This window comes from Pelecanus crispus, chromosome 6, assembly GCF_030463565.1.
Source record: "Pelecanus crispus isolate bPelCri1 chromosome 6, bPelCri1.pri, whole genome shotgun sequence".
Taxonomy (NCBI): domain Eukaryota; kingdom Metazoa; phylum Chordata; class Aves; order Pelecaniformes; family Pelecanidae; genus Pelecanus; species Pelecanus crispus.
In genome coordinates, this window is record NC_134648.1 from 9,797,696 (window position 1) to 9,822,153 (window position 24,458).

A 24,458-nucleotide genomic window follows, 5' to 3' on the forward strand; every position below is an offset into this window, starting at 1 on the left:
ACCAATGGTTTAACTGTTCTGGACAAAATCATATAACAGTACAAAAGAAAAAGGGAAGATTACATTGTAGCTGAAATTCACAAATACAAAGTTTTACAGAAAATACAAGTATAGGAACTACTTTTAAATAAATAATTTTTTTGCTACAGGCAAAAAATGTATTTTAGCCATAAATAAATCTAAAATGGTGTAGTAAGTACTAAGTGTAATTGCAGAATTAATTATAGAACCCAAAGACAGCAATGCTTTAGAATTGTGATATTCTGTAACCCAGTAAGGCTTTTTCCATCTTTTGCAATAACAACATATATTAGTTGTACTATTTTTACTAGAAGGCTCTGTAATGAAATATGCAAGGAGAGTCCCTACATTTAAATGGCAGAAGTTGCAAGCAGTTTTAACTTTGTAAAAGTGAAAAGGTGCACTGTGCCAGTCTTTACAGAGAACTAGATTAATGGTATACAGAACACAGCTAATAGGCTGTGTGCTACACAAGCAGGTGCAAAAGCCTGCTATGGATCTGATACTATATATTTTCCAAAACTCAGAGTTTATTGTGTGCAGAAAAATCTTACTACTTATTTTGTCATGGGGAAAGAACAAGTCATACTAAGTAAATCATGTCCTCAGGGTAGAAAAGATGACTGGATTTCCTTTTTTCTATATAGCAGGTGTATAATCCATCTGGAACCAAACCCAGATCTGCTGATCTACCAAAGCTGTAGTCAGGGGGGAGAAAAAAAAAACCAAACCACCAAACACCACCCCACAAAAAACCCAACCACCAAAACCCAACACAGACCCAAAAAGAACCAATACCAAACAGATCACCCAAAATAATGGGAAAGTTTTCCATGGTGAGTGAAAGCACAAGCTATGTAGCTGTGAAATAATGTATAAAACTGTTTTATACCTAAAATATGTATATTTGCTTGTACTCTGAAATTAAAATTTTCACCCCCAGAGATTTTGCTTCTTTTTCTAGTAGCTTTCTGTCATTAATAAGCTCACTAGTAGTATTCCGAACCCTGTAAGTTAAATTGAATCTGGAAAATAATTTTATCAATTTTTGGGGAATGCTAAGAAAGAATGATAAGGCTTTAAACCCATTCCTTTGATGTGTTGCTAGCAGCCAACGCTTAGGGGCACAGTTTCAGAAACACTTCAAGCCAGTGTCACAAAAGAAGCAGTCCTGCTCCTTAAATGTATTTTCCTTTTGCCAGTTGATCTAAGCTAAAACTTACTCCCTTTTTTTGGTAAAATGTGGTTTTGATCCATGCAAAATTTTCATTCGACATTTCCTCAAGGCCACACAAATGCACATGCCAGCATGAAGTGGTGGTATGGGACTGGAAAAGCAGCCAGCTCAGGCAGATGTAACCACTTCCCAAGACAGTACTGATACCTTCCACAAACTTTAAGTATATCCAAAATTACAACTGTATCTTTTTCTTCTCCTCTTAGATCAGTGCAACTCTCTTGTAATCTTTCAGACCTTGAGCAGCATAGCCGTTTTTTAAAGGTTTGTTTCATTCTGCTGCTTTTCTTGGTCAGATTTCAATGCAAGCATTTTCATAGTATCACGAGTTTTATCCATAAATGTTGAACAGCATTCACTAACTTCATATCCCCACTAAGAACAAATGTGTGAGATCATCCTGGTCTGAGTCAAAGTAATGGCTGTGATAAGAGCTGACAGCCAAATTAAGATTCTAGTACTAAGGATAGTCATTTCCCCTCCAGCACTGAGGCTATGAGGAAAGAAGTTTGAACCCACAAGTTGTCAGAGCTGTTAGAGGTCAGTCAAGTCTCCAAGGCAGATAAAACCAGCTTTTTAAGTTGTCCCAACTTGTGCTGCAGATATCATGACTTCTTTCAGCTATGTAGGAAGTGAAAACAGCCTGGTAATCTCTCTTCCAAACTCTTCTAAATATTAAAGTTTTCTCACTGCTTTGTATCTCTTGCAGGTCCCTTCAGCTCTACAACAGATACATTCCCCAACAAGGGAAAACACCTGACTGCTTTAAGATCACTTTTGCAATGGTTAGGCTAAGTACAAGGTAACCACAATGAAACGAAACTAGCTCAGGACGCTTCTTTACTGGGTCCAGTAAGGAGCACTTCTTTTCTCTTCGCTTACAGGGTGACCCAAAAGATGAGCCCACAGCCCTTCACCAACAGAACAAGTGCCATTACAGATACAGTTCAGATATGCACTCCCTCACTACATAACTTTCCAGAAACTTTTTTTGAAATAGGGAATATTGAAAAATGGGCTGTATTTTTTTTTACTATACTGTTAATTTTTAACTGTTTTCACAGAAATTCTGCATTTTGAGGAAAAAGGCATCTCTTCCTATTATATACAACTTTTATTAATAAAACTATACTTACAACTAAACAGACCCCCACTTTTTTTTCAGAATCAGGCATTGCCACAGCAAAATGCTGCAGCAGTACGTGAATATTAAAAGGCTAAGAAATCAAATTCCAGTTCAGTTTTCCACCAACATTTAGAATGGGATGGTCAAATACTAAACAACCAATAAGAAATTTAGAAATAACCAGGATAAAGGCATTTCCTGGCGAACTGAGAAAGCCAGATTAAGTTTCAGCTGGCCCCTTCTTCTGCTTATCTAACAGTATTTTATTTAAAATTCATCACCCGTGACCTTAAGAATCAAGAGTACAGCTGAAAAAAATGGATCAAGCAATATGTTTGATTACTAGAGTATATAAATCACTATCGGTTTATCTCGCACACCTCTGTTAATCACAAATTTCACTATGTAAAATTGTCTTAAACATTTTTCTTTTCTTACCTCTCAAATTACTTACCCTCAGAGAATTCTGAGTAATTAATTATTCTTGGTTTCTTAACCAAAAGCAACAAATCTAATTTACTGTGATGCTTAAAAATTTCTAGAACTCCTAAATTTTGATATTTACAATATATTACAATAAAGATATTGTCACATAAGTTGAAGTGTACCCAATGCACACAAGACAAAGTTGTCCTCAGACCTTCATGGCTATGATGATATTAGCGTTCTAACAACTATGGCTTTTCCACAGAGGAAAGTTATCACCACTGACAATTTCCAATATCTTTCTGTTGCTCTTCCATCCATCAAATATTTCAGATAAATATATATGGGTTTATATATAACATATATATATACCCTATAGTTTGAATTACATAGCTAAATAAACATTTCTAAATGCCATAAAACCTAATTGTGATTTAGAAATTAATTTGAGAATTTTTCCAAAGTTCTGCTTTACTGTTACTGTGTTTCTGTTTTTATGATGGTAGGAGTTCTGAAATCTCCGAGATCAAACAGTCACTTCAAGACTTGATCTTTTTGACACTGAGGTTTGCCATGTTATATTCTAGTATGTAACTAAACAAATCTAGATTGAATTCATGACTAATCTTTTCTGTGGCTAGAATATCTTCATGCAATAAATATAAAAACTAAGTAAAGCACTAGAGAAAGTAAGAATGAAACAAATTAAAAAATCTTAAACAGTCTCTATTTCGAGATAAAATTTAATTTTAAGTCAGGCTTCTACAGGCATCACACTCCGAAGAACCATAACAATGAGATGCTGCGTGCTCTTAAGAACAAAAACCAACACTAGATTCAGGAAGAGTTTTCAAGTACTTCTGTACCTTCAAATCTCCTTTTTCAGGCAAACAAAGGTCATAGTAGGTAAACATCCAATTTTTGATCAGTTTAACCCAAACATAAAAGGGTCATAGTCCCTTCTCCCCCTCATTTACAAATTATCTCCCCCCCTGCACCTTTTTGTTTTGCAAGAAATTCACAAACTTTGCAAAGATTCCATGGTAGTCCAAGCATTTGCCTGGAAGCTGGGGATTAACATTAGGCCAAGAACAAACATGCATTTGTTCCCCACCTAAAATCCTCAGAGAATTAAAGGAAGGAAAAAGAAAAGAAAAAGTAGAATAGAAACGTAAGGAGATGTGAAGCCATCACAAGCGGTGTTCCCCAGGGCTCAGTTTTGGGGCCAGTCTTGTTTAATTTCTTTATCAACGATCTGGAAGAAGGGATTGAGTGCACCCTCAGTAAGTTTGCAGATGACACCAAACTGGGTGGGAGTGTCGATCTGCTGGAGGGTAGGATGGCCCTGCAGAGGGACCTGGACAGGCTGGACCGATGGGCTGAGGCCAGCTGTATGAGGTTCAACAAGGCCAAGTGCCAGGTCCTGCACTTCGGTCACAACAACCCCATGCAGCGCTACAGGCTTGGGGAAGAGTGGCTGGAAAGCTGCCTGGCAGAAAAGGACCTGGGGGTGTTGGCTGACAGCTGGCTGAACATGAGCCAGCAGTGTGCCCAGGTGGCCAAGAAGGCCAACAGTATCCTGGCTTGTATCAGGAATAGTGTGGCCAGCAGGAGCAGGGAGGTGATTGTCCCCCTGTACTCGGCACTGGTGAGGCCGCACCTGGAACACTGTGTCCAGTTTTGGGCCCCTCAGTACAAGAAAGACCTTGAGGTGCTGGAGCGTGTTCAGAGAAGGGCAATGAAGCTGGTGAAGGGTCTGGAGCACAGGCCTTATGAGGAGCAGCTGAGGGAACTGGGGTTGTTTAGTCTGGAGAAGAGGAGGCTGAGGGGAGACCTTATCGCTCTCTACAGCTGCCTGAAAGGAGGTTGTAGTGAGGTGGGTGTTGGGCTCTTCTCCCAAGTAGTTAGAGATAGGATGAGAGGCAATGGCCTCAAGCTGAGTCAGGGGAGGTTTAGACTGGATATTAGGAAAAATTTCTTCACAGAAAGAGTAGTCAAGCATTGGACCAGGCTGCCCAGAGAGGTGGTGGAGTCACCATCCCTGGAAGTGTTCAAAAAACGGGTAGATGTGGCACTCTGGGACATGGTTTATTGGGCATGGTGGTGTTGGGTTGATGATCTTAGAGATCCTTTCCAACCTTAATGATTCCTAGTTTTTACTTTCATTAAAAAATAATCCAGCCACCAAGCCAGGAAACATGAAATTACCACTCTACCCTTAACTGGTTTAGTGGTGGACTTGGTAGTGTTAGGTTAATGGTTGGACTGGATGATCTTAAAGGTCTTTTCCAACCTAAACGATTCTATGATTCTACGAAAAAGATGTGGCATGGAAAGACACTGAGTTTAGAGGATAATTTTGATTTCAGAGGGGGTCTCTGTTCTTCTCCTGTCAGCACTCAAGAAACAGCTCAAAGGGAAAAAAGAACTTTATTCTTCCCGCTATTACAAATGTTCAAGAGTGCAGCTCAGAAACATACCTGGCAAACAGTAGTTTCTGAATAGATGAGGGCAGAAAAGAGCTTAATGGCCAGACAACTTCTTTGTCCATAGCACCAGTATTCTCTGATGTCTCAGTTGCCCTGTCACAAAACTCTCCCATTTCTGATGGAGATTCAGTTACACTTTTTATCCTATGTTCAAGCTACCAGCTCTTGCTTCCACAGCAACTACCCTTCGTGTTCTCTCTCTCCTTGACTAAACTGAAAACACCACTGCTGCCTTTCCATATCACATGGGAGAAGCAATGACAGTGCAGCACAGGAAGAAGAGAGGTTGCTAATAATTAACAAGAATCAAGTAGGATGCTGTAGAGGTAAATAAAAATTCCAAAGTTACAGAAACTATTTGGAGCTGCTCAAAGTTTAATTGGCATTCATATGAAGTATCTGTGCATAACAAGGGAGCACAAGACTAATTTAGCCATTAGTCATAGAATGAAGAACAGTTCTGCTACTTGTCCACTACTTCTATAAGTACTACAGAAGCTTGTAAAGTCCCGAAGAATCCCACTTACACATTCAGAAATGCATACTATACTTACTTCCTTCAGATTACTTATTTCGGTCTCTTGTCTTTTATTCACTGATGTTAGTTTCTTATTGAGCTGTATTGCTTCCTGTACTTTAAACAAAAGTTAAAACATGTTAATATATACTTTCGTATTTGAATGAATATTTGATTTATAACTGCAATGTATGTGTATATAATTTATAAAATAATTAACCAACATCTTTGTGGAAAGGAGACTAAGACTGAAAATATGACTCAACTACTTTTTCTGTAAAGTGTGGCACTACGCTGGAGGATTCCTGTATGTTGGTTTAGTTTGGTTTTTAAATAGTAATTTAATTTTTAGTGTCATTTGGTGTCACTTTATTAGGATCACTTCTCCATTAACTCTTAATCTTAGTTTTGTTTTTTAATGAAGGCTTTGCTTATAATTTTCTGATGAGTTTAATTATTTTTAGAGGAACATAGAACATAATGAACCACAGAACATTCAAATAATTGAGTTAACAGATGTACAGACTCATACACATATAAAACATGGAAGATGGCAAACAGCAGAGCATAACACAAGGAAAGAAGGAAAAAAGAGAGGAAAACGGTAAGAATAAGCTCTGTCTCTTTTGAAAGGGAAGGGGATTTTCTCTTAGACTTTATACAGGCCAAGATATCACTAGGAAATTTCATATTTCTGTACAACAAAAGAATTTTTCTTATTTCATTAATGTTTTCTGTCCATTTCCCAACATTAAACCTACTTTAAAGAACATTTATTTTCCCCTATTTGCTAATTACTTTACTTTCACCCCCTCATTTGAGCTGGTACAGCTGTTCGTGTTGATTATCCTGAATGGCAACAGGAAGCTGATCCAAATTAAGTGTAATTTTTTAATGTTATTTTTTTTCTGGAAGGGATGGGTCAGCTGCTGGATTGTTTTGAACACAAATCAGCTCCTCAATATAATTTACCCTGTGGTCACACACACAACTGTAGTAGTGTATCAGCAGATAGCAGAAGTAGTATGGGGCCTGTGCTGCTTAACGTGGCACTGTCACAGAAAGAAACACTGCGGAAGCTACTGAGATCCAGTAATTGTCAGTTGGTATATTTGACGCTTGGCTCATGGTAGCTGCTATTTTTCTGAATTGTCAGGTGTCCCAACTCAGTATTGTCAAATCACAGCAAAAATGAATGCTGGAGGACATTTAAGACATACATACCACTGTGCTCTAGTTTTCTATGAACACCTTTTACAAGTCCAAACTGACATGCAATAGTAGCATAACACCTCTCAACTTCATTCAGTTTCTTATGATGCTCCTCTTTCGCTGTTAAGTGCATCTGTAATTTTTGATCCTGTTAGAAATATAAATGAAGCACCTACTTAATGATAGTATAAATCAATTTTCCAAATGCTTTTTATCAAAACAGCATAAACGCAAAATCATTCCCAGAACACCTCAGCTGTCTATTTCTTTCATTGTGGTTTAACCCGAGCCCGCAACTAAGCACCACACAGCTGCTCGCTCACTCCCTGTCCCCAGCAGGATGGGGTAAGAGAATTGGAAGGGTAAAAGTGAGAAAACTCATGGGTTGAGATAAGAACAGTTTAATAATTGAATAATAATAATAATAATAAATTGTAATGAAAAGGAAAATAAAAAAGAAAGAGAAATAAAACCCAAGACAGACAAGCGATGCAAATGAAAACAATTGCTTACCACCCAACGACTGATGCCCAGCCTGTCCCCAGGCAGCGGCCTCCCGGCCAACCTTCCCCCTAGTTTATTGCTGAGCATGACGTCATATGGTATGGAATATCCCTTTGGTCAGTTGGCGTCAGCTGTCCCAGATGTGTCCCCTCCCAACTCCTTGTGCCCGCCCAGCCTGCTCACTGGTGGGGTGGGGTGAGGAGCAGAAAAGGCCTTGACTGTCTGTAAGCACTGCTCAGCCGTAACAAAAACATCCCTGAATTACCAACACTGTTTCCAGCACAAATCCAAAACATAGCCCCATACTAACTACTATGAAGAAAATTAACTCTACCCCAGCCAAAGCCAGCACACATATCTAATCATCATTTCCCATTTCCAGACAGCACCTCATTCCAAAGACCTTCACCTGGATGTTAGGTTACCAGAAAAGCACTTTAACTTATTTTCATATGCTGTCCTTTACATTTAGGAGAACTTTCATGTAAATGTCTGCAGAACTGTATTAACTGTTTTCAAATCCTGATTTCAAGTTTTCCTTTGTTATGCGTCTTAAACATGTTATTTAATCTGCCATTGTACTGTGAACATAGCCTAACATGCTAATGATGCCTGTGGTTTATACTTGTCCTCCTGCACTACCACTGAGCACGGCATGGCATTCTCTCATTCCTTTGATGTAGGATGTTCATGCAGATTAATGCAGTACCCACCCCACACCAACTATTCGGTATCTGCCCACATCTTTGACTGCAGTTTCAAAACAATACAGTGGCTTCAGCCGCTATGTTTGTACCTCATTGCCCCAGCTGCCTACTTGTCCCTACTGTAGTATTAAACAAAGTATACCATGCCCCCAGGTCACAGCAATGCAACAAAATACAGGGCCTGTTTAAAAATTCTAGAGAGCTTAAATCACAGCCCCCACAACAGTTGTCCCAGCACCTTCATAGAGGAGCACAGGGCAGAAATGAGTAAGTGGCTGGAGACAGGTAAGAGTAGGAGCTCCTTAAACTTTGACAACAGTGCTAGTGTATGCATCATGACAATAAGGCCTATAGACGTTTATTCTCTCCTGTTACATAACAAAAGCAATTTATTAGGCAAACAGTGTTCAGTCTTCTTTGTAAAGCCACTAGTAAAAGTACTGCCTTCCTTTTATGGTCTTGAACACTTTCCAGCATAACATAGTTTTAATGAATAAAGAAAACTTTTTAAGCTATATTGCAATACAAACTCAAACAAAAATATCGGGTTTTTTTCAATACAGCATTGTTCAAAGTATAGGGTCACTATGATAATCAAGGGATTCGAGCACCTGGCATGTGAGGAGAGGCTGAGGGAGCTAGGACTGTTCAGCCTGGAGAAGAGGCGACTCGGCAGGATCTTATCAATGTGTATAAGTACCGGGTGGAGGGAAGGAAATAAGGAAGGCACAGCCATCCTCTTAGTGGTGCCCACTGACACGAAGTGAAACACAGGAAACTTCACTTAAACTTGAGGGGAAAAAAAACACTGTATGGGTGGTCAAACATTGGAACAGGTTGCACAGGCAGGTTACAGTGTCTCCCTCTGTGGAGATACTCAAAACCCAACTGGACACAACCCTGTGCAACCACCTCTAACTGACCCTGCTTTGAGCAGGACAGGGTTAGACTAAGCCATCCCCAGAGATGCCAGACAGCCTCATCCATTCCAGTTCTGGGATTGTTAAAAATGACATAGTGCAAGAACAATTAGAAGAGAATTTGGGTATTTGACCCACCTAAACAAAAGAATTTCAACACACTTGCTAAAAACCAGAAGTGCATCAACTACATCTAAAGAGTAGTGGTGACTTTGATTTAGATGAGTGAAACTAACGCAGATTAATACCCCATGCTTCCCCCCAAAATACAGGTAATCTTATAATGAATAATTATGAATTACTCAGTATCAATTAGCAGTTGTAATATATTGAAGTATGATGAATTCACTTCTACTTCAAGATTATGTATCTGTAGGGATTTCTTCTAACTACTTGTAAGCATCTAACACCGTACTTTTACTTCTATTAACATATTGGCCTAAGTATTATCTTATCACAATGAATCCCTGTCCTGGTTTCGGCTGGGATAGAGTTAATTTTCTTCCTAGTAGCAGGCATAGTGCTGTGTTTTGGATTTAGTAGGAGAAGAATGCTGATAACGCACTGATGTTTTAGTTGTTGCTAAGTATTGCTTATGCCAGTCAAGGACTTTTCAGCTTCCCATGCTCTGCCAGGTACACAAGAACCTGGGAGGGGGCACAGCCAGAAGAGTTGATCCAAACTGCCCAAAGGGCTATTCCATACCATATGACGTCATGCTTAGTATAGAAACTGGGGGAGTTGGCCGGGGGGCAGCGATCGGTGCTTGGGAATTGTCTGGGTATCGGTCGTCGGGTGGTGAGCAATTGCATTGTGCATCACTTGCTTTGTGTATTATTATTACTATTATTATATTGTTATTATTATCATTACTATTTTTACTTTATTTCAATTATTAAACTGATCTTATCTCAACCCAGGAGTGTTTCTCACCCTTATTCCTCCGATTCTCTCCCCCATCCCATTGGGGTAGGGGGAGTGAGCGAGCAGCTGTGTGGCGCTTAGTTGCTGGCTGGGGCTAAACCACAACAGTCCCACATGGTAATTAAGTAAATGTATTTAAGTTTCATGAATTTTACCAGTCTCTCTCCTTTGTTTTGTGAGGGGGTGATTGAAAATACGTATTCACAGGAAACTGTATTCAGTGACACATGCCGCTGATTTTTGTAAAAAATTATTTGTTATCCTTTCTTTCATATACACTAAGTTTTTTGTGTTCCTCTTTATACTGTATTTTTGTTAATAGCTTTGTAGGTACTATTTGGTCAATTTTAAAAGTAATTTTCTCTGAAGAGAGTAGGTTAAATTAATTCCTCAGAAAAGATATCCATTTATTTAGACATCTAATCTATTTCTAATCTACAGTAGAGCAACACAGCAATTAAAATGAATTGGGCCAAATTCTTTCCTGTGTGTAAATTCAAGTTACACAAGGATGAATCTGGCCCAGTCTGTTTGGCTTCTGTAAGGCTCCATTTCCATACAGTAACAAATGCAATACTTGTCCAAGCATCAGAGGATAATAAAAGCTGATAGTAATCAAAAGAAATGACCAACATAAGGCTAGCAAAACAGGATATACAATAAAAATTTCTCATGTTTTATAAGGTATGAAATTAAACACACTACGGCAAATGGAAAGCCATAATGGAAGCACTGGTAAAGAAACATCACTGCAAGGAATGTAGGTTGTGAATGTTCCTACAGTTTCTCTTTTTCCTAGTCATAAGTAAACTGTTGAAGAACTGTGCTTAACTAATGCTAGAATGTGGATTTTGCAACCAAAAAAAAAAAAAAAAAGGAAAAATCATATTTGTTTTCCCTGATAGTCATTCAGGTATATTTATTGTAAGAGACCAATGAACAGGAAGGAGTTGCTAATTTGGGACTGGAATAGCTTGTGGCAAGATCTGAGGTTTTTTGCACTTTCTTTTATATGGATTTTTCTTAGTGTTCTGCCAATTTCTTTCTTAAGTCAGCAAGACAGCGTTAGTCCCTCCTCCTCACTAGAAAAGTAGAAGTATACTTTGTTGTTTTCCAGGGCTCTTTCCAAGGAGAAAAGGAATTGGCCTGCTATAGCCTCAAAAGTTTTATTAAAAGCTTACCACTTGCCTAAATATGATTTTTGATGGCAAGCTGGTCTCCAGGCTTAGTGCACAGTAGAATAAAAGCAGTCTGGTTTGCCTTCTGACATCCTTCCCTGAGTATGTGATTCTTCTACTCACAGTGAAAAGGTCTTAAAACATTCTTCCATAGAAGACAATCAAGAAACACCAGGAGACACTGCAGGATAGGGAGGGTATGACCCTGGAGTTGGAGTAAGACTCACAGAATCTTGGTTCTCCTTCCTAATGACTGATACTGCAAGAACAGGAATTATTGCCCTGCCCTCCACCAGTAATAAAGATAAGCTGGGATGGGGAGTGGAACTGATTGTGGCCATATGGTTTGTTGAGGCACAATGATTTCTTGGTGGAACTAGACCGGAGAAATACTTCAGGGTCAGGTAGGTGACTGGAGGAAGACAAAGAGGGAATGACTCATATCTCAAAGATATTCTGGAAATTGAGTCACTAGTCAGAGCTACTCAGTGAAGCAGAAGGTGGTAATTGGGAGGTGAAAGTGTCAGAGAAACAAAGGAGATGTAATGGCATGGAGACCTAAGGCAAGATCATGTGAAAATTATGCAAAGGGCTACCAATTGTAAATCTTCAAAATAGGAATTTTTTTCTGCAATAGTTCCTTTAGTTCCCACCATTTTTCTACTTAAAAATAATTATTTTTAATTTATACTGTATCACTGCCTTCTCACTGTATTTTTAAACAACATTGCATTTAAGGCAAATTCCTTAAAAGTGTGGGAAGGAAATAAAAATAACATTCCTATCATAGATAATTAAGAATAAATCAACTTTTAAAATTACATTTCTTTAACATTTTTCATTCATTTAGCAACTACATCTGTACTAGAAGAATAAATGGTGGCAGGGAAGCTCTCAGGAAATGCCTATGCTGTTGTTAAAATATCCGCGACACATTTTGGCCTATGCCAAGCAGCAGTCACATAGAGCAGTTCCTGGGCACAGTTCAGAAGACTGTCTGCTGGGAACAACATGGGTTATTTGGATGCAGCTTCCCTTATTTGAAGAGCAGTAGAGTTTAATGAACCTAGACTACTTCATATCACTTGACTGCAGCTTCACTAAATGGTCTCACAAACATTTAGTTTACCAATATAAACACAGTCAGCAAGTGAAACTAGACTAATTACCAGTCATTCACAGAGGCAGTCACCCCATCTACTTTACTCATTAATACTGCTGCACTGAATCACCACCCTGTAGACAGTGATGTCTCTTGTCCAGGTTTCAGCTGAGATAGACATGATTTTCTTCCTAGTAGCGGGTATAGTGCTGTGTTTTGGATTTAGCATGAGAATAATGCTGATAACACACTGATGTTTTAGTTGTTGCTAAGCGGTGTTTATATTAAGTCAAGGACTTTTCAGCTTCCCATACTCTGCCAGCAAGGAGGTGCACAAGAAACTAGGAGGGAGCATAGCCAGGCCAGCTGACCCAAGCTGGCCAAAGGGCTATTCCACACCATATGGCGTCATGCTCAGCGTATAAGCTGGGGGGAGTTGGCCGGGGGGCAGCGAGTGCTGCTCGGGGACTGACTGGGTGCTGGTCGGTGGGTGGCGAGCAGTTGCATAATTTGTTTTTCCTGTTTTATTTCTCTCTCTCTTTGTTATTTTCCTTTTCATTACATTTTTAGTATTATTATTATTATATTTTACTTCAATTATTAAGCTGTTCTTATCTGAACCCATAAATATTCTCACTTTTACTCTTCCAATTCTCTCCCCCATCCCACTGCAGGGGGGTAGTGAGCGAGCGGCTGTGTGGTGCTTAGCTGCTGGCTGGGGTTAAACCACGACACTCCCCATTGACTACACAGAGATCTTGCACACCAAATTTGCTCTTCTGAACTGCACACAAGATTTAGTCTCTGAACCAGCCAACACTAGCTTTAATCTTATTCTTCTTTTTTGATATTTTAGCAGCATGATATATATTTAAGATTTAGGTACTGCAGAAGACAAATAACTCTAAATGCTCACTCTCTCAGACATGTCCATGATCAGCCAATAAAAGTTAACAGGGGAACACATGAACAGATGAAAAATTTACTTTAGTTCCTTTTTTTTATTTCTACTCTACATCAGCTTTTATCCTACACTCAGAGAATTCTAGCATTCTACATTGTGTCACCTGCCAGGAAATTAATGAAGGAGGAAACCGAGACCTGACCAAGGCCATTTTCCTCCTGTTACTTCTTTATTTCAGCAGCAAGAAAAAGAATACAATACAGAACCCACACTCAAGCTTATTCTGTCAGACAACTAGCTTTGTAGTAATCATCCTGTAGCCTCCTGATGGCATGAGTGCTGCTATCCACCTGCAGTGAGGTGCTAAGTGACTACACCACACACAGTAATCAACACTTGTGGAAACAAAGGAAAAATGGAAGAAAAATAAAGGATTTATTTCTTTGTTTCTATACAGTCTTTCAATATGAAACAAAAACTTCCATTATTTCAAAATTCTAGCAGATAGTGTAAGAATTATATCATCACTACAATTGTCACATAAACTTAACTGGATAGCATGCTAAATATGGTGTATATGCAACATATTAACATTGAATATGCTAGACTAAAAGAACAGAATTAAAGGAACAAAACCAGAATAAAATGCTACATATTTAAGGCATGCTCAATCCCTAGCACATATAAAAGCTACTTTACTGACTGGCAGGGTTTCTAAGGTGGCAGATACAAACTGAACAGCACATCTGCTTACTTTCAAAACACTAGCCAGGAGGGCATCATCTACTCTGTCTTTAATAAACTTAAAACTGAAATAGAAATGGGTCTCAAACAAATGAGTGGTTTGGAATTCCATCCATTTTACTTCTAAACATTTTGCCATTTGTGATAACTGACTAAGAGAGTCTATGTGGGCTACTACTACTACTTTGATCCCTAGAACATACCATTTATTTCAGTGCAACTTCTCAAGGAGCAAAGTTGGTAGAATTTGATCCAGTCTAAACCTCTACGTATTAGCCTGCTGCTGCATAAGATTGTACGAAAGATTTAACTTCTGCGTGTTTTTTTCTTTTCATCATTTCATACCAGAGCATCTTCTATAACTATGGCCAAGCCATACATGCTATATTTAGTGCTACATGCAAAAGAGGATTTCTAATATCTTGTCCCCCAGTCAATAGCATTTAATAACCGTACTCTGTATGAAAGTCACAGTACCCCAGTGTTTTCAAAATATTCAAATAATCAATTATTGAAACAGTTTATAAACATAAGAAAGGAAGAGATTTGTTTAAGCAACATAGATGTATTTCCAGCTTATAGAAAAGGTGTTGTGATTTAAATATTCTCATTCATATGGAAGACTGAGTTTGCAAGTTATGAAAGAAAGGTAATATGTGAAATGACCTAAATGAAAGTTCAATAATCTTGTATATTTTAAACACATTTTTAGATTAGATGTATTTTAAGAATAAATATAAGTTAAAAGTGAAGTAAGACAAAACACATTTTATGTTGCCTTTGATCTTTAACTTGTAGCCTTATCTCCCAGGTCAGAGGGCACATTATTCAATTTCACCATATTTTGTGTAAAACCACTGTAGCGTTGAAGATGACTTTCAGTACAAATGTCATGGTACTTAAAGCTAAACTGGACCCTAGTTTTTTGAGCTTCTTAATTAAAATCACAGTTTGTAATGGTCTGACAATATTATCTTTATTCTTTCCAGTTGAGCAGCAGCAGAATTTTCACAGCATTTATTCAATCAAGCTTAGCAATGTTTCTGCGGCTCACTCTTTCACTTCCTAAAACAGACAACATGGTTCAGAGCGACTATGCTGTCACTCTATATAAATTTATTCTCTGTGTCAAAGGGAGTAAGCTGGACTGGATGAAATCTAAACTGTTCAGGGGAACTGATGTTAAGAAGTAATTCTGAGAAGAGGAGTGAAAAAGAGTGAGAGGAAAAATGTTATCAGTTTTTCTTAAAAAAAAACCCCTAAGAACTGCTTGGAATTCTCTATTACTTCTTTGAGAGGAATAGGTTAGATCCTATAAGGGTAATATAATTACATTATTCAAATCACAGTCTATAAAAAAATCTTCAATCTATAAAGAGAACAAATGTACAAATTATACTTTAATTTAGGGAGAAAAAATTCCACATGATAACCAGCAGCTATCAAACTACAAAAAACTAAAAACAATTTGGAAGTTTTTCCGATTCAAAGCTGATATCACTTCTTTTGGTTATTTGTAATAATTATCACACAGCATTTAAGTGTTAGAGTTGGTTAGTTTTGCATTATACTCTAAGTAGACATTCTTTTTTCATAAAAGCTGTTTTGTAGCTTTTTACTTTTATTAATTTCTTACCATTTCATTCAATTTCTTTTGCAAAGTGTATTTTGAAATCTGTAAAATGAAAGACAGCTATTAATTAAATTGTAGTTGCATTTTTTCCAATGACAACCTGCCTATTTTAGTACACTCATACCTAAGATTTAATTGCATTTATTGCCAACCCAGTACAGTAATACCGGTTTTGAATTAATGATGACACTATTTCTTTTGTTGTTAGATCACTTTACATAATTTCACTTCAATATTTAAATTATGTAAAAATGCTTTACCCTGATTTATCACTGGAACAATTTTGAAAATGCATAAATCCTTGTGTTTTCTGACATGTGGCATAAAAATAATGTGTAAATGGACTACAGTCTGTAAACTAGACCCTTAGAAATAAACAGAGAAGAAAACAGAGATAGAAATGAAAGTATTCATTCAAGTCCTAGAGGAATATAAGTGTGTTCCCTGTTGGAAAAAAAAATTCTAGGTAGATACTCTGAATGGTGGCATACAACGGCAAGAGCTTTAGTCTCTCTCTCAGAACATTTAAAGAAACATTGACAATGTCTAGGAAAAAAAAAGAGAGAGAAATGTCAAAGAACTCAGTGTGTGTAAATCTTATACAGAAAATATTATTTCTAGAAAAAGCTAAGCTTAGAGAACAATCATTTTAAGGTAGAATTCTGACTCTCTGGATAGAACGGACTACAGAAGCGAATTAGAAATTCCTCACTCTTATTTTAGGCTGATTTCCAAACAATTTTTCTGAGTCCACAAGTTCATTGTGACCTCCTTCTTCCTCAAGTCACAGTGGAATTTCCTAGATCTGAACTATACTGTTACACAAATGTTTGATCTGTGAAGATTAAACATTTAAAGTTAAGCTCTTTTTTTTTTTTTTAAATTTCTGTTTCATCTTACAAAAAGAAAGGCCAGTGGAATCTTTCATTACTCTTGCTGTCCACATATTATGTTCAGCAGACCATGGAAGGATATTCTACATCATCTGTCCTACGCCAACAAAATCCTTTACAGCTATTGCACAGGCAGCCAGCCACGGGAATAAATTTCTTTTGCTCCTAAAATACCTTCAGTGTTAACTAAATGATTAAACAAACAGTCTGATACCAAGTAAATGCATACCATTATAAGAGAATGTTAATAAGAACCAAACATGTTGCAAAATCATGGGTAATAATCCATTATAACCATTTTGTTTTCAATGGAATTAATTATTATCCCACTCAGTTTTGGGGAGAAAAAGAATTAGTTCTTGGCAATACCTGAAATCTGGCAATGCATTAGAATGCTTATTCTCTTCTGTGTTGAACAAAAACCTTCAGAGTTCTGCTCTTTTAATCCATTTTCAACATATCTGCCTTGGTCTTTAAAAGAAAACTAAATACTAGCTATGTCCCTACGTCTTCCTTTATTTCAAGCAACTGTGAATCACAGCCACAAGTGCTCCAACACCATGTAACAATATAAAATACAATAAAGAAATAGCACCAAGCGGTACCAGAGTAAACTGTGGATTTATCTGACAAATTTACTGACAAACAGGCATTGGAAAGCCATGGATTAAGTGGTAAATACAGAAACCTCCTAGTGAAACAAAGGAAAATAATAAAAAACACAGACAGCACTGTGAGTTGGAGGCGCAGTATGAATACTTGTTTCTGTTTAGGAGTCCAAAAGCAGAGTTTCCAGACAGGTGAGAAGTAAGAATACAAGAACAGAAAGAAAGAGGAAGGCTATGGAAATGGAAAGAAAGCACATTTCACACGCTATTTGGACTTTTACTTAGTCTGCAGTTCTTCTGGAGGAAAAGAACTTTAGCTTGAAGCCTAGCTTAAAGTAGCCTTGACACTGAAGACCAGAATAGAAACTCAGAAAGTGAGGTGTACATGTACCAGAAAGATTAAATGAGAAGGCCATAAAGACCCTCTCAAAACAAAGTGTTTGCTTACAGTGAAACAAACCTAAAACTAAAATACTTGCATACCAAGGAAAGTTATTTAACAAAAATAATTGTTTACCTGTAATGCTTTTAAAGCTTCCTTCAGTCCATCAATTTCTTTTTCTTTTGTTTCTACAGCAAGTTGATATTTTCCCTTTCAACAAAAGCTGTACGTTAGGATGTGGGCAGAATAAATGCATTTACAATAAAAATTTATCAACAATATAGTTACGAGAATAAAGCACTACTCTGCTATGACAGAACAATTTAATTGGTGAAAACAGGTGAAAATTCAGCTAAATAATTTTAAAATGTACATTATATTGCTATAAAAAGAACACTGAAAACATGATAGTATATTTTCACCACTTACGACTAGTCAGTAAGTTTTAAAATTTTCTGTTCTGGGAGAGACAAGCCTAACAAAGGCAGAATTAAGAAGTTACTTTAGTTTAGAACAAAAATACTAAATAACAAAGAAAGGATCAGGTAAATCGATTTTCTTATCTGCTGTAGCAGGGTCTTCACAGAAACAACTTCCTCACCTTTTCCAATCCATAAAGACTGAGCTGTAATCTGCTATCACTAGAATTACTAAATACATGCAAGCACATTTTATATTTTTATACATATGTGCGTGTATGTGCATATATACACACACACACACGTGCATATATATATATGAATCTGAATAAAGTCAAAGAACTTCAGTGGAATTAAATCAGGTAAGAATCCTGGGCAGCACATCAATACAATGGAGAGCAGAATCTAGGTATCAGAGAATACGCCAGGGAAAACAGATACATCCATTGAACCACTCCTGCATGTTCCATTCGTTTCTAACATAGTGCTGGCTGTGTAATCTCTTGAAACCACCTTGACAAGTAGAAGTGTGTATTATATAAATTGGAACAAAAATTGGTCTTTGTATTCGAACACTGTCCTGAAACATTACAGCTTAATTTATTTTTTCAGTTACTTTGGTATAAACTACTGAAAGGACTAGACAATTCAATGGAAGTATTTAGAGAAAAAAAATTAAAAATCAGCACACAATTTAATTCTGAAACAGTAGCTGTCATTGAAAATACAGATCAAGGACTACTACATAGGTACGCGTGGACAAACGGGATGTCTTAACAAGAAAAAACTCCAAATACGAGCAAGAAAATAACCAGATAATATAAATGCAGCAAACAATATAGTTTACTTTGATATACTTTCAAACCAATTTCACCTGTTTGCAAATTTCTGTGCAAGTTCTTATGAAACATACAGCATACTCATCCACTCTTAATCATTGGGAAATTTAAGTGAAACAATAGAGTCCACATGCAGACATTCATTGGTTTCCCTGTTTGAAACAGGCTCCTAGTATACCAAATGCAAATCTTTTATTCAGATGAGGAAGCAGGCACTCAGCTTGGTATAAAAAGTCATGCAGTTAAGAAAAATCCCAGAAGTTCAGGCTTAAGTATATCTTCAGTTTAGTTCAAATTCCTTAGGAAACGAACTCAGGTAAATCAATAAAAGCCCTATTAAAATATGGTTTTACTGAACTAGTTAGAATTGTTATTTTTCACTAGTACGTGAAAAAGGCTTATGACAACTTGTCCCAAACCCCCAAAATAAAGTAAATTTTGTATAGCTTCAATACAGAACTATCAAAAGACACTTATTCCCCAACTGAGTTTTAGTATAAGCAGCTTTTAAGGTGACATTTCACAAGTAATTAAAAACTTCTACAAGCTATAAACAAAAAAACAAAAGTAACAAAGGTTATAAAATTTCTTTTGCAAAGGCCATAGCAAGAAAAATAATTGTAATATACTTAGTTTATACTTAGAACATGTTTGGTAAGTTATATAGCATTATCATTTGCTTATGTGCTTCACTGGATGACAAATAACAAGTAATTGTAAAAGAGCACCTTTTCTTCTTCCATGGCAAACATCCTTGCCTGTAACTTGATTGTCAGCGGCATTAAAAAAAAAAAAAAAAATCAGTACAGCACATGGGATTAATTTTATTCATGCAACTTGACAAGACAATATAGTTATATTATATTATAGTTATATTACCCTGCATAGTGTGGTTTTTTCTTTACCTGTAGTAACTATAGAGTCACAAGCAGCAAGCTTGTGAATCGCAAATTATTTTTTCAAGAAAGAAAAACCTAATTGCTTATCAATTTCTTTTTGTGTGATACGATTGTGATGCAGCATTAGCGATAAATTCTTCATCACCATGTGCAACAGTTTCAGTTTCTATGACTGTTCTCTGCAAGTTCTTTCAGCACACATATTTATTGATTATATATTTTGGAGAAAAAAACCAAAACCCCAATCTCAAAGACTGAACCATACTTTCAAATATTGAACAGAAAAAGTTATGTGGCAGATCTTTTGCCATGGTTTAGGAATCTAACCTTGCAGAGGACATGCCATCTTAGAGAGAGGGGGGAAAAAGAACCCAAAAAAACCCAGATTAAAAGAAGCGTTATCTTCTCTAGGAATTTGTGGGAAAATAAAAATGAAAAATCCCAGGAAGACTGGCTTACTGGGAAGAACTGTCAAGGCATTATATTGCGTTTGGAAGAAAGAAAATAGACCTGATTTCTTTGAGCTGTATATTCTAACACTTTATATACAACAGAAAAATATTTTAATACCAACTGGTAACTTGCTACTATGTCATCATATTTTAAAATCTAGAAGGCCTTATTTTGCTACCTGTTTTTTAAAAGCTGCCATAGCTTCTTTGTTTTGTTGGTGCAATACGTCCGTCTCATGCTGCAGAGTTTCCTGCTCATGCAAAATAACAATACTGTGTTTTAAATACTATCTTACAGCAAACCATACATATAGTATTCCAAGAAAAACCTGATTCCTTGTTAAATATTCTTAGAAAGACACGACTGATTAAAAACAAAACCTGAAGACTGAAAAGAGACATTTGTTAACTGGTAATCGTCTTTTTGGTAGCGGCTTCTCTTTAATTCATAACAGGTAACAATTCTCACCTCTGGAATTCAGATTTGTTGCTGCTAGGACTTCTGTAAGCAACTCTCACCCATCCTATCAACCTGCAGAACAATCCAACACCCATTGCCATCTTGAAACAGCATCTTGACACAGTTCCAGGTAGTTATAATAGAATTTTAATTTTAATCTTCATTAAAAAAATATAAACCCATTAAAAATAACAATCTGTTATTCTGTTTTTAGTTAAATTTTACTCATTTAACAAACTACATGAAAGAGCTGAAGGAGGGCAGAAAAGACTAAGCGTAAGGTGATAGTAAGGTGATAGTAAGATAGTAAGATTTTTATCTTCCTACTGCCTGGCTTTACTCTCATCCATAAAAACAAGAAAAATGAGTTAAAGATGTACTATTATTTTAATTTTTGTTATTATTTCATATCACAAACTCATAGACTAATACTACACTCCACAAGTTGGAAATCTTGAACATCTTTAAGCTTCATGTTCCTATACAAGATAGGACACCCCCCCCCAAATCGAGGTGAAGTAATACAGAAGATATGTTTGTAAGGTCAGGTTTTTTAAGTTCTAGACACTAAAAAATATTAGGCAAAGGTAGTCAAGAGACTCTGTCCTTGAACAGCTATCTCAAAATATAGATGAGTGTTTAGCTAAGAAATACTAGTGTGAAGTAGGAAATGATTAAGTAATGACTGCACAAAAATAAATACAAATTGAGACTATTAAAAAGAACAACTGGGAGGAAATTAATTGATCATTTGTTTCACACACGAGCCATCTAATTTCTTCTCCTGCCTTAACCAAGAAATTGAGACTTTTAAAGACATAAAGCCCATTCCAAAATTGCTACTTTCTCCAGCAAATTGCTGTTGCTTTCAAGTTGCATAAGTGAGAGCTGTTGCCCTTCGATACAAGACAAGAACCTGTGGAGGTAAGGTGTTTTATATTCATGTACATACTCATTAATTCATTGTAAGATAGGTAGAGAAAGTTTTGATTTGTATCTAACAAACAATACTACATGAACAAATATTCAAAAATGTGAAAACAAAAGTCTTGAGGAATGTTTTCCTCAGGTTGTCACTTAGAACTGTGTTCAAAGACACAGGTTCTCTAGTAGGTAAAGGGCATACCAAGCATGCTAGAAAGCCAGAAATGGTACTGCAGTGACAGCAGATCAACTATTCTCAGTGGAGTATTCCTACGTACCACAAGAATAAAATTTTATATCCACAGTACTCTTAAATTGAGATGACAATTCTTTAGATTATAGGAATTCAAGCCAATATTATAAAACGATTTATGTAGATATATGTTTGGTTTCACAGGACAATCATCCTTCATATAATTCTGTCATTGATGTAATTGGTAACTGGAAATAAGCATTATTGAGCTCTTTGTAATATAGCACGGTCTTCCTTGTATTGTATATTCAAGTGATGTATCTTATTATAAAAAAGAGACTGGGAATTTTCTACAAATATTCATTTCCTAACAGGCCTCACAGCCGAGACTATTAAATAAAATTATTATATATAATTTCCTCAGAAATTCAGTTTGGGAATAAATTTTCCATACATGCTATGTGTGTGGTGCAGGGAGAATGAAGAACAAAGTTACTTCTTAAAAATACAAGCAAAATCACCTTTGATATTGTGTTGTTACAGTAAGCATAATGAGTATACTCATTAGAGTTAAAGGAATATTTTCTCCAGTTACTCTGGTTTCCCTACTCTAGTATATTTTTTTTTTTCAAAAGCAGTAACAGTATTCATAAAATGTAGAAAAAATTTGCTTTAAAATTGTAATATTAAACCAGAAACTTAGCTCAAGTCATGCCTTTATTTTAAATTAGTTTGCTAAATTTAAGGTAAAATAAAATATATACTGAATCACAGGAGTGATGACTAAAAGGGATATCTCTGAAGGAAAAAATATAACAGAACCTTTGATAAGCCAGGGGAAGCTGTCTACTTACGGAACTACTATTGAGGTCAATATGATTGCATTCAGAAACCATCAGGTCACAAATTCAATTTAAATGTCATACTTAGTATTTTCATCTTACTGGAATCTCCAGAATTGGAAACTCTTATTAGCCTGTTCCTTTGAAGTTGCAGAGCTCTACATATGTGTTCACATGAAGTTCCTAAAATCTACAACTCACTGTTTGCATTAGGTTTGCCATGTGCCAATGTTAAATGCAAAGTGCAGAAAAAAGAGAGTTCACCTAACTGCCTATAAGTCCCATCTTTTTATTAACTGTAAATTAAATTGCTGTTAAGGTCTCAGAATGAATGGAAATCATCCCTTTTGAACCCAGATTATTAAGAACTGCAATGCTAGGTTAAGAAAAGCAAAGAAGGGTTACACATTGAAAGCACTGTTGCTTTTACAAATATAAAATGTTTCCTGTTTCTGTGTGCACATATATATCTTCCAGAAAAAAACCCACATAGTTAGGATTATTAATTTAAGATGGTTAGGATGAACTCCAAGATGAAATAGTCTTCCTTTACTACTGAGATGTTAAATATCACAAGATCAAGGATAGAGCTGAAATTATTGTTTTTTCTGTGATCGTAAAATATACAGAGTGAAGCCTTTTATCTTGTGACCTAGTGACAGGGGTCATAGGTTTGATTGTATTAGAGAAGGGAATGGATTTCCTATGAAAGCATAACCTCAGGAGCCCTAAGCCTAAGAAGAATGTTAGACTTATTTTACTGAAAACTTCATTCTGAGTACTTAAAAGCTGACAAACCACTTTTGAGTATGTCTAACATAAAAGTTTCTGTTTAAAATATTTTTTTGGAAAATTTGTCACATCCAAAGCATTGCAAGTGTTGTTTGTACAACTGCACTGGTACTTGCATTTGTCAAATACTAGCATAATACAGAAAAGCTGCTGCATAGCTTCCCCCACGCTAACATGTCAACACACCTCATGTTAAGCCAAACGTCTTATTGCTTCAATATTTACATCCCTTTTTTACTGAAGATTTCCAGTCATGCCAAATATTATGATGGTACTCTTTTGTTAATCAGATTTCTAGGTTGGGTACAACCCAAATCAATATAAAAACTACAGAAGTTCATGGCTAGACAATAAACTATTGGGTACCGCATTCTACTATTAGAAATTACAATAGCCTTAAAAATGGGAATTGTACCAAATCACAATCTATATTCATATTATATTAAAATTAAATCCCAGCAGTTAAAATACTAAAACCATGTAGGAAAGTTACCTTCTGCCATTCAAGCTCCTGTTTCTCTACAACAATTTTACTTATTTGATCTTCATAATTAATCTCTGTTTCCTAGTTAAAAAACAAACAGAAAAATTTACATAAGACAGTACCTGCAAATCAAACACCAATATAAGTTGTGTATTCCTACTCTTCTTCCTTTACAGTCCAGTACACAGAACAGTATGTGCCTACACACTACACAACAAAAAAGGAAACAAAAGCTCTCTAAATGTTGTAAAAGAGCAAATGAGTTCAGCTGTTTTGGTCAGATAATTCACCGAATAAATAACTTGGATTGAAATGCATAGCAGAAGATTAGGAGCTAGGATTACAGCTCTCAATTAGCAGGAACAGTTCCCTCTTCATACATATTCTCTTCTACATCTTACAACAAAACCAGACTCAAAGGGAATAAACCAGACTTGACTTCACAGTTGAAAAATGGCTGAATATTCTGATGAACCAAGTCAAAATACTGAGATGGAGAGAAATTCAGCAAGCTGCAATTAGTGCTTCAAGAATCAATTGTTAGTCAACAATACAGATAATCATGGGTAATGAGTCAGAATCTTTGGGACATCTTAATTTTTCAACTCATAGCATTTGAATCTTTAT

General features: G+C 36.4%; 1 protein-coding gene across 1 annotated transcript in view; it reads right to left on the reverse strand.

Moving 5' to 3' along the window:
* The window catches only part of CCDC73 (coiled-coil domain containing 73), a 58,928-nt gene that overhangs the window by 23,840 nt on the left and 10,630 nt on the right, over positions 1 to 24,458 (reverse strand). Inside the window, exons 2-8 of the mRNA XM_009479276.2 lie at positions 23,841 to 23,912; positions 20,316 to 20,387; positions 19,514 to 19,549; positions 17,663 to 17,737; positions 15,648 to 15,686; positions 7,041 to 7,176; positions 5,854 to 5,933 (exon numbers count right to left, since the gene is read on the reverse strand). Coding sequence (XP_009477551.2) covers positions 5,854 to 5,933; positions 7,041 to 7,176; positions 15,648 to 15,686; positions 17,663 to 17,737; positions 19,514 to 19,549; positions 20,316 to 20,387; positions 23,841 to 23,912 — 510 coding nt within the window. The remainder of the gene's footprint in view (positions 1 to 5,853; positions 5,934 to 7,040; positions 7,177 to 15,647; positions 15,687 to 17,662; positions 17,738 to 19,513; positions 19,550 to 20,315; positions 20,388 to 23,840; positions 23,913 to 24,458) is intronic.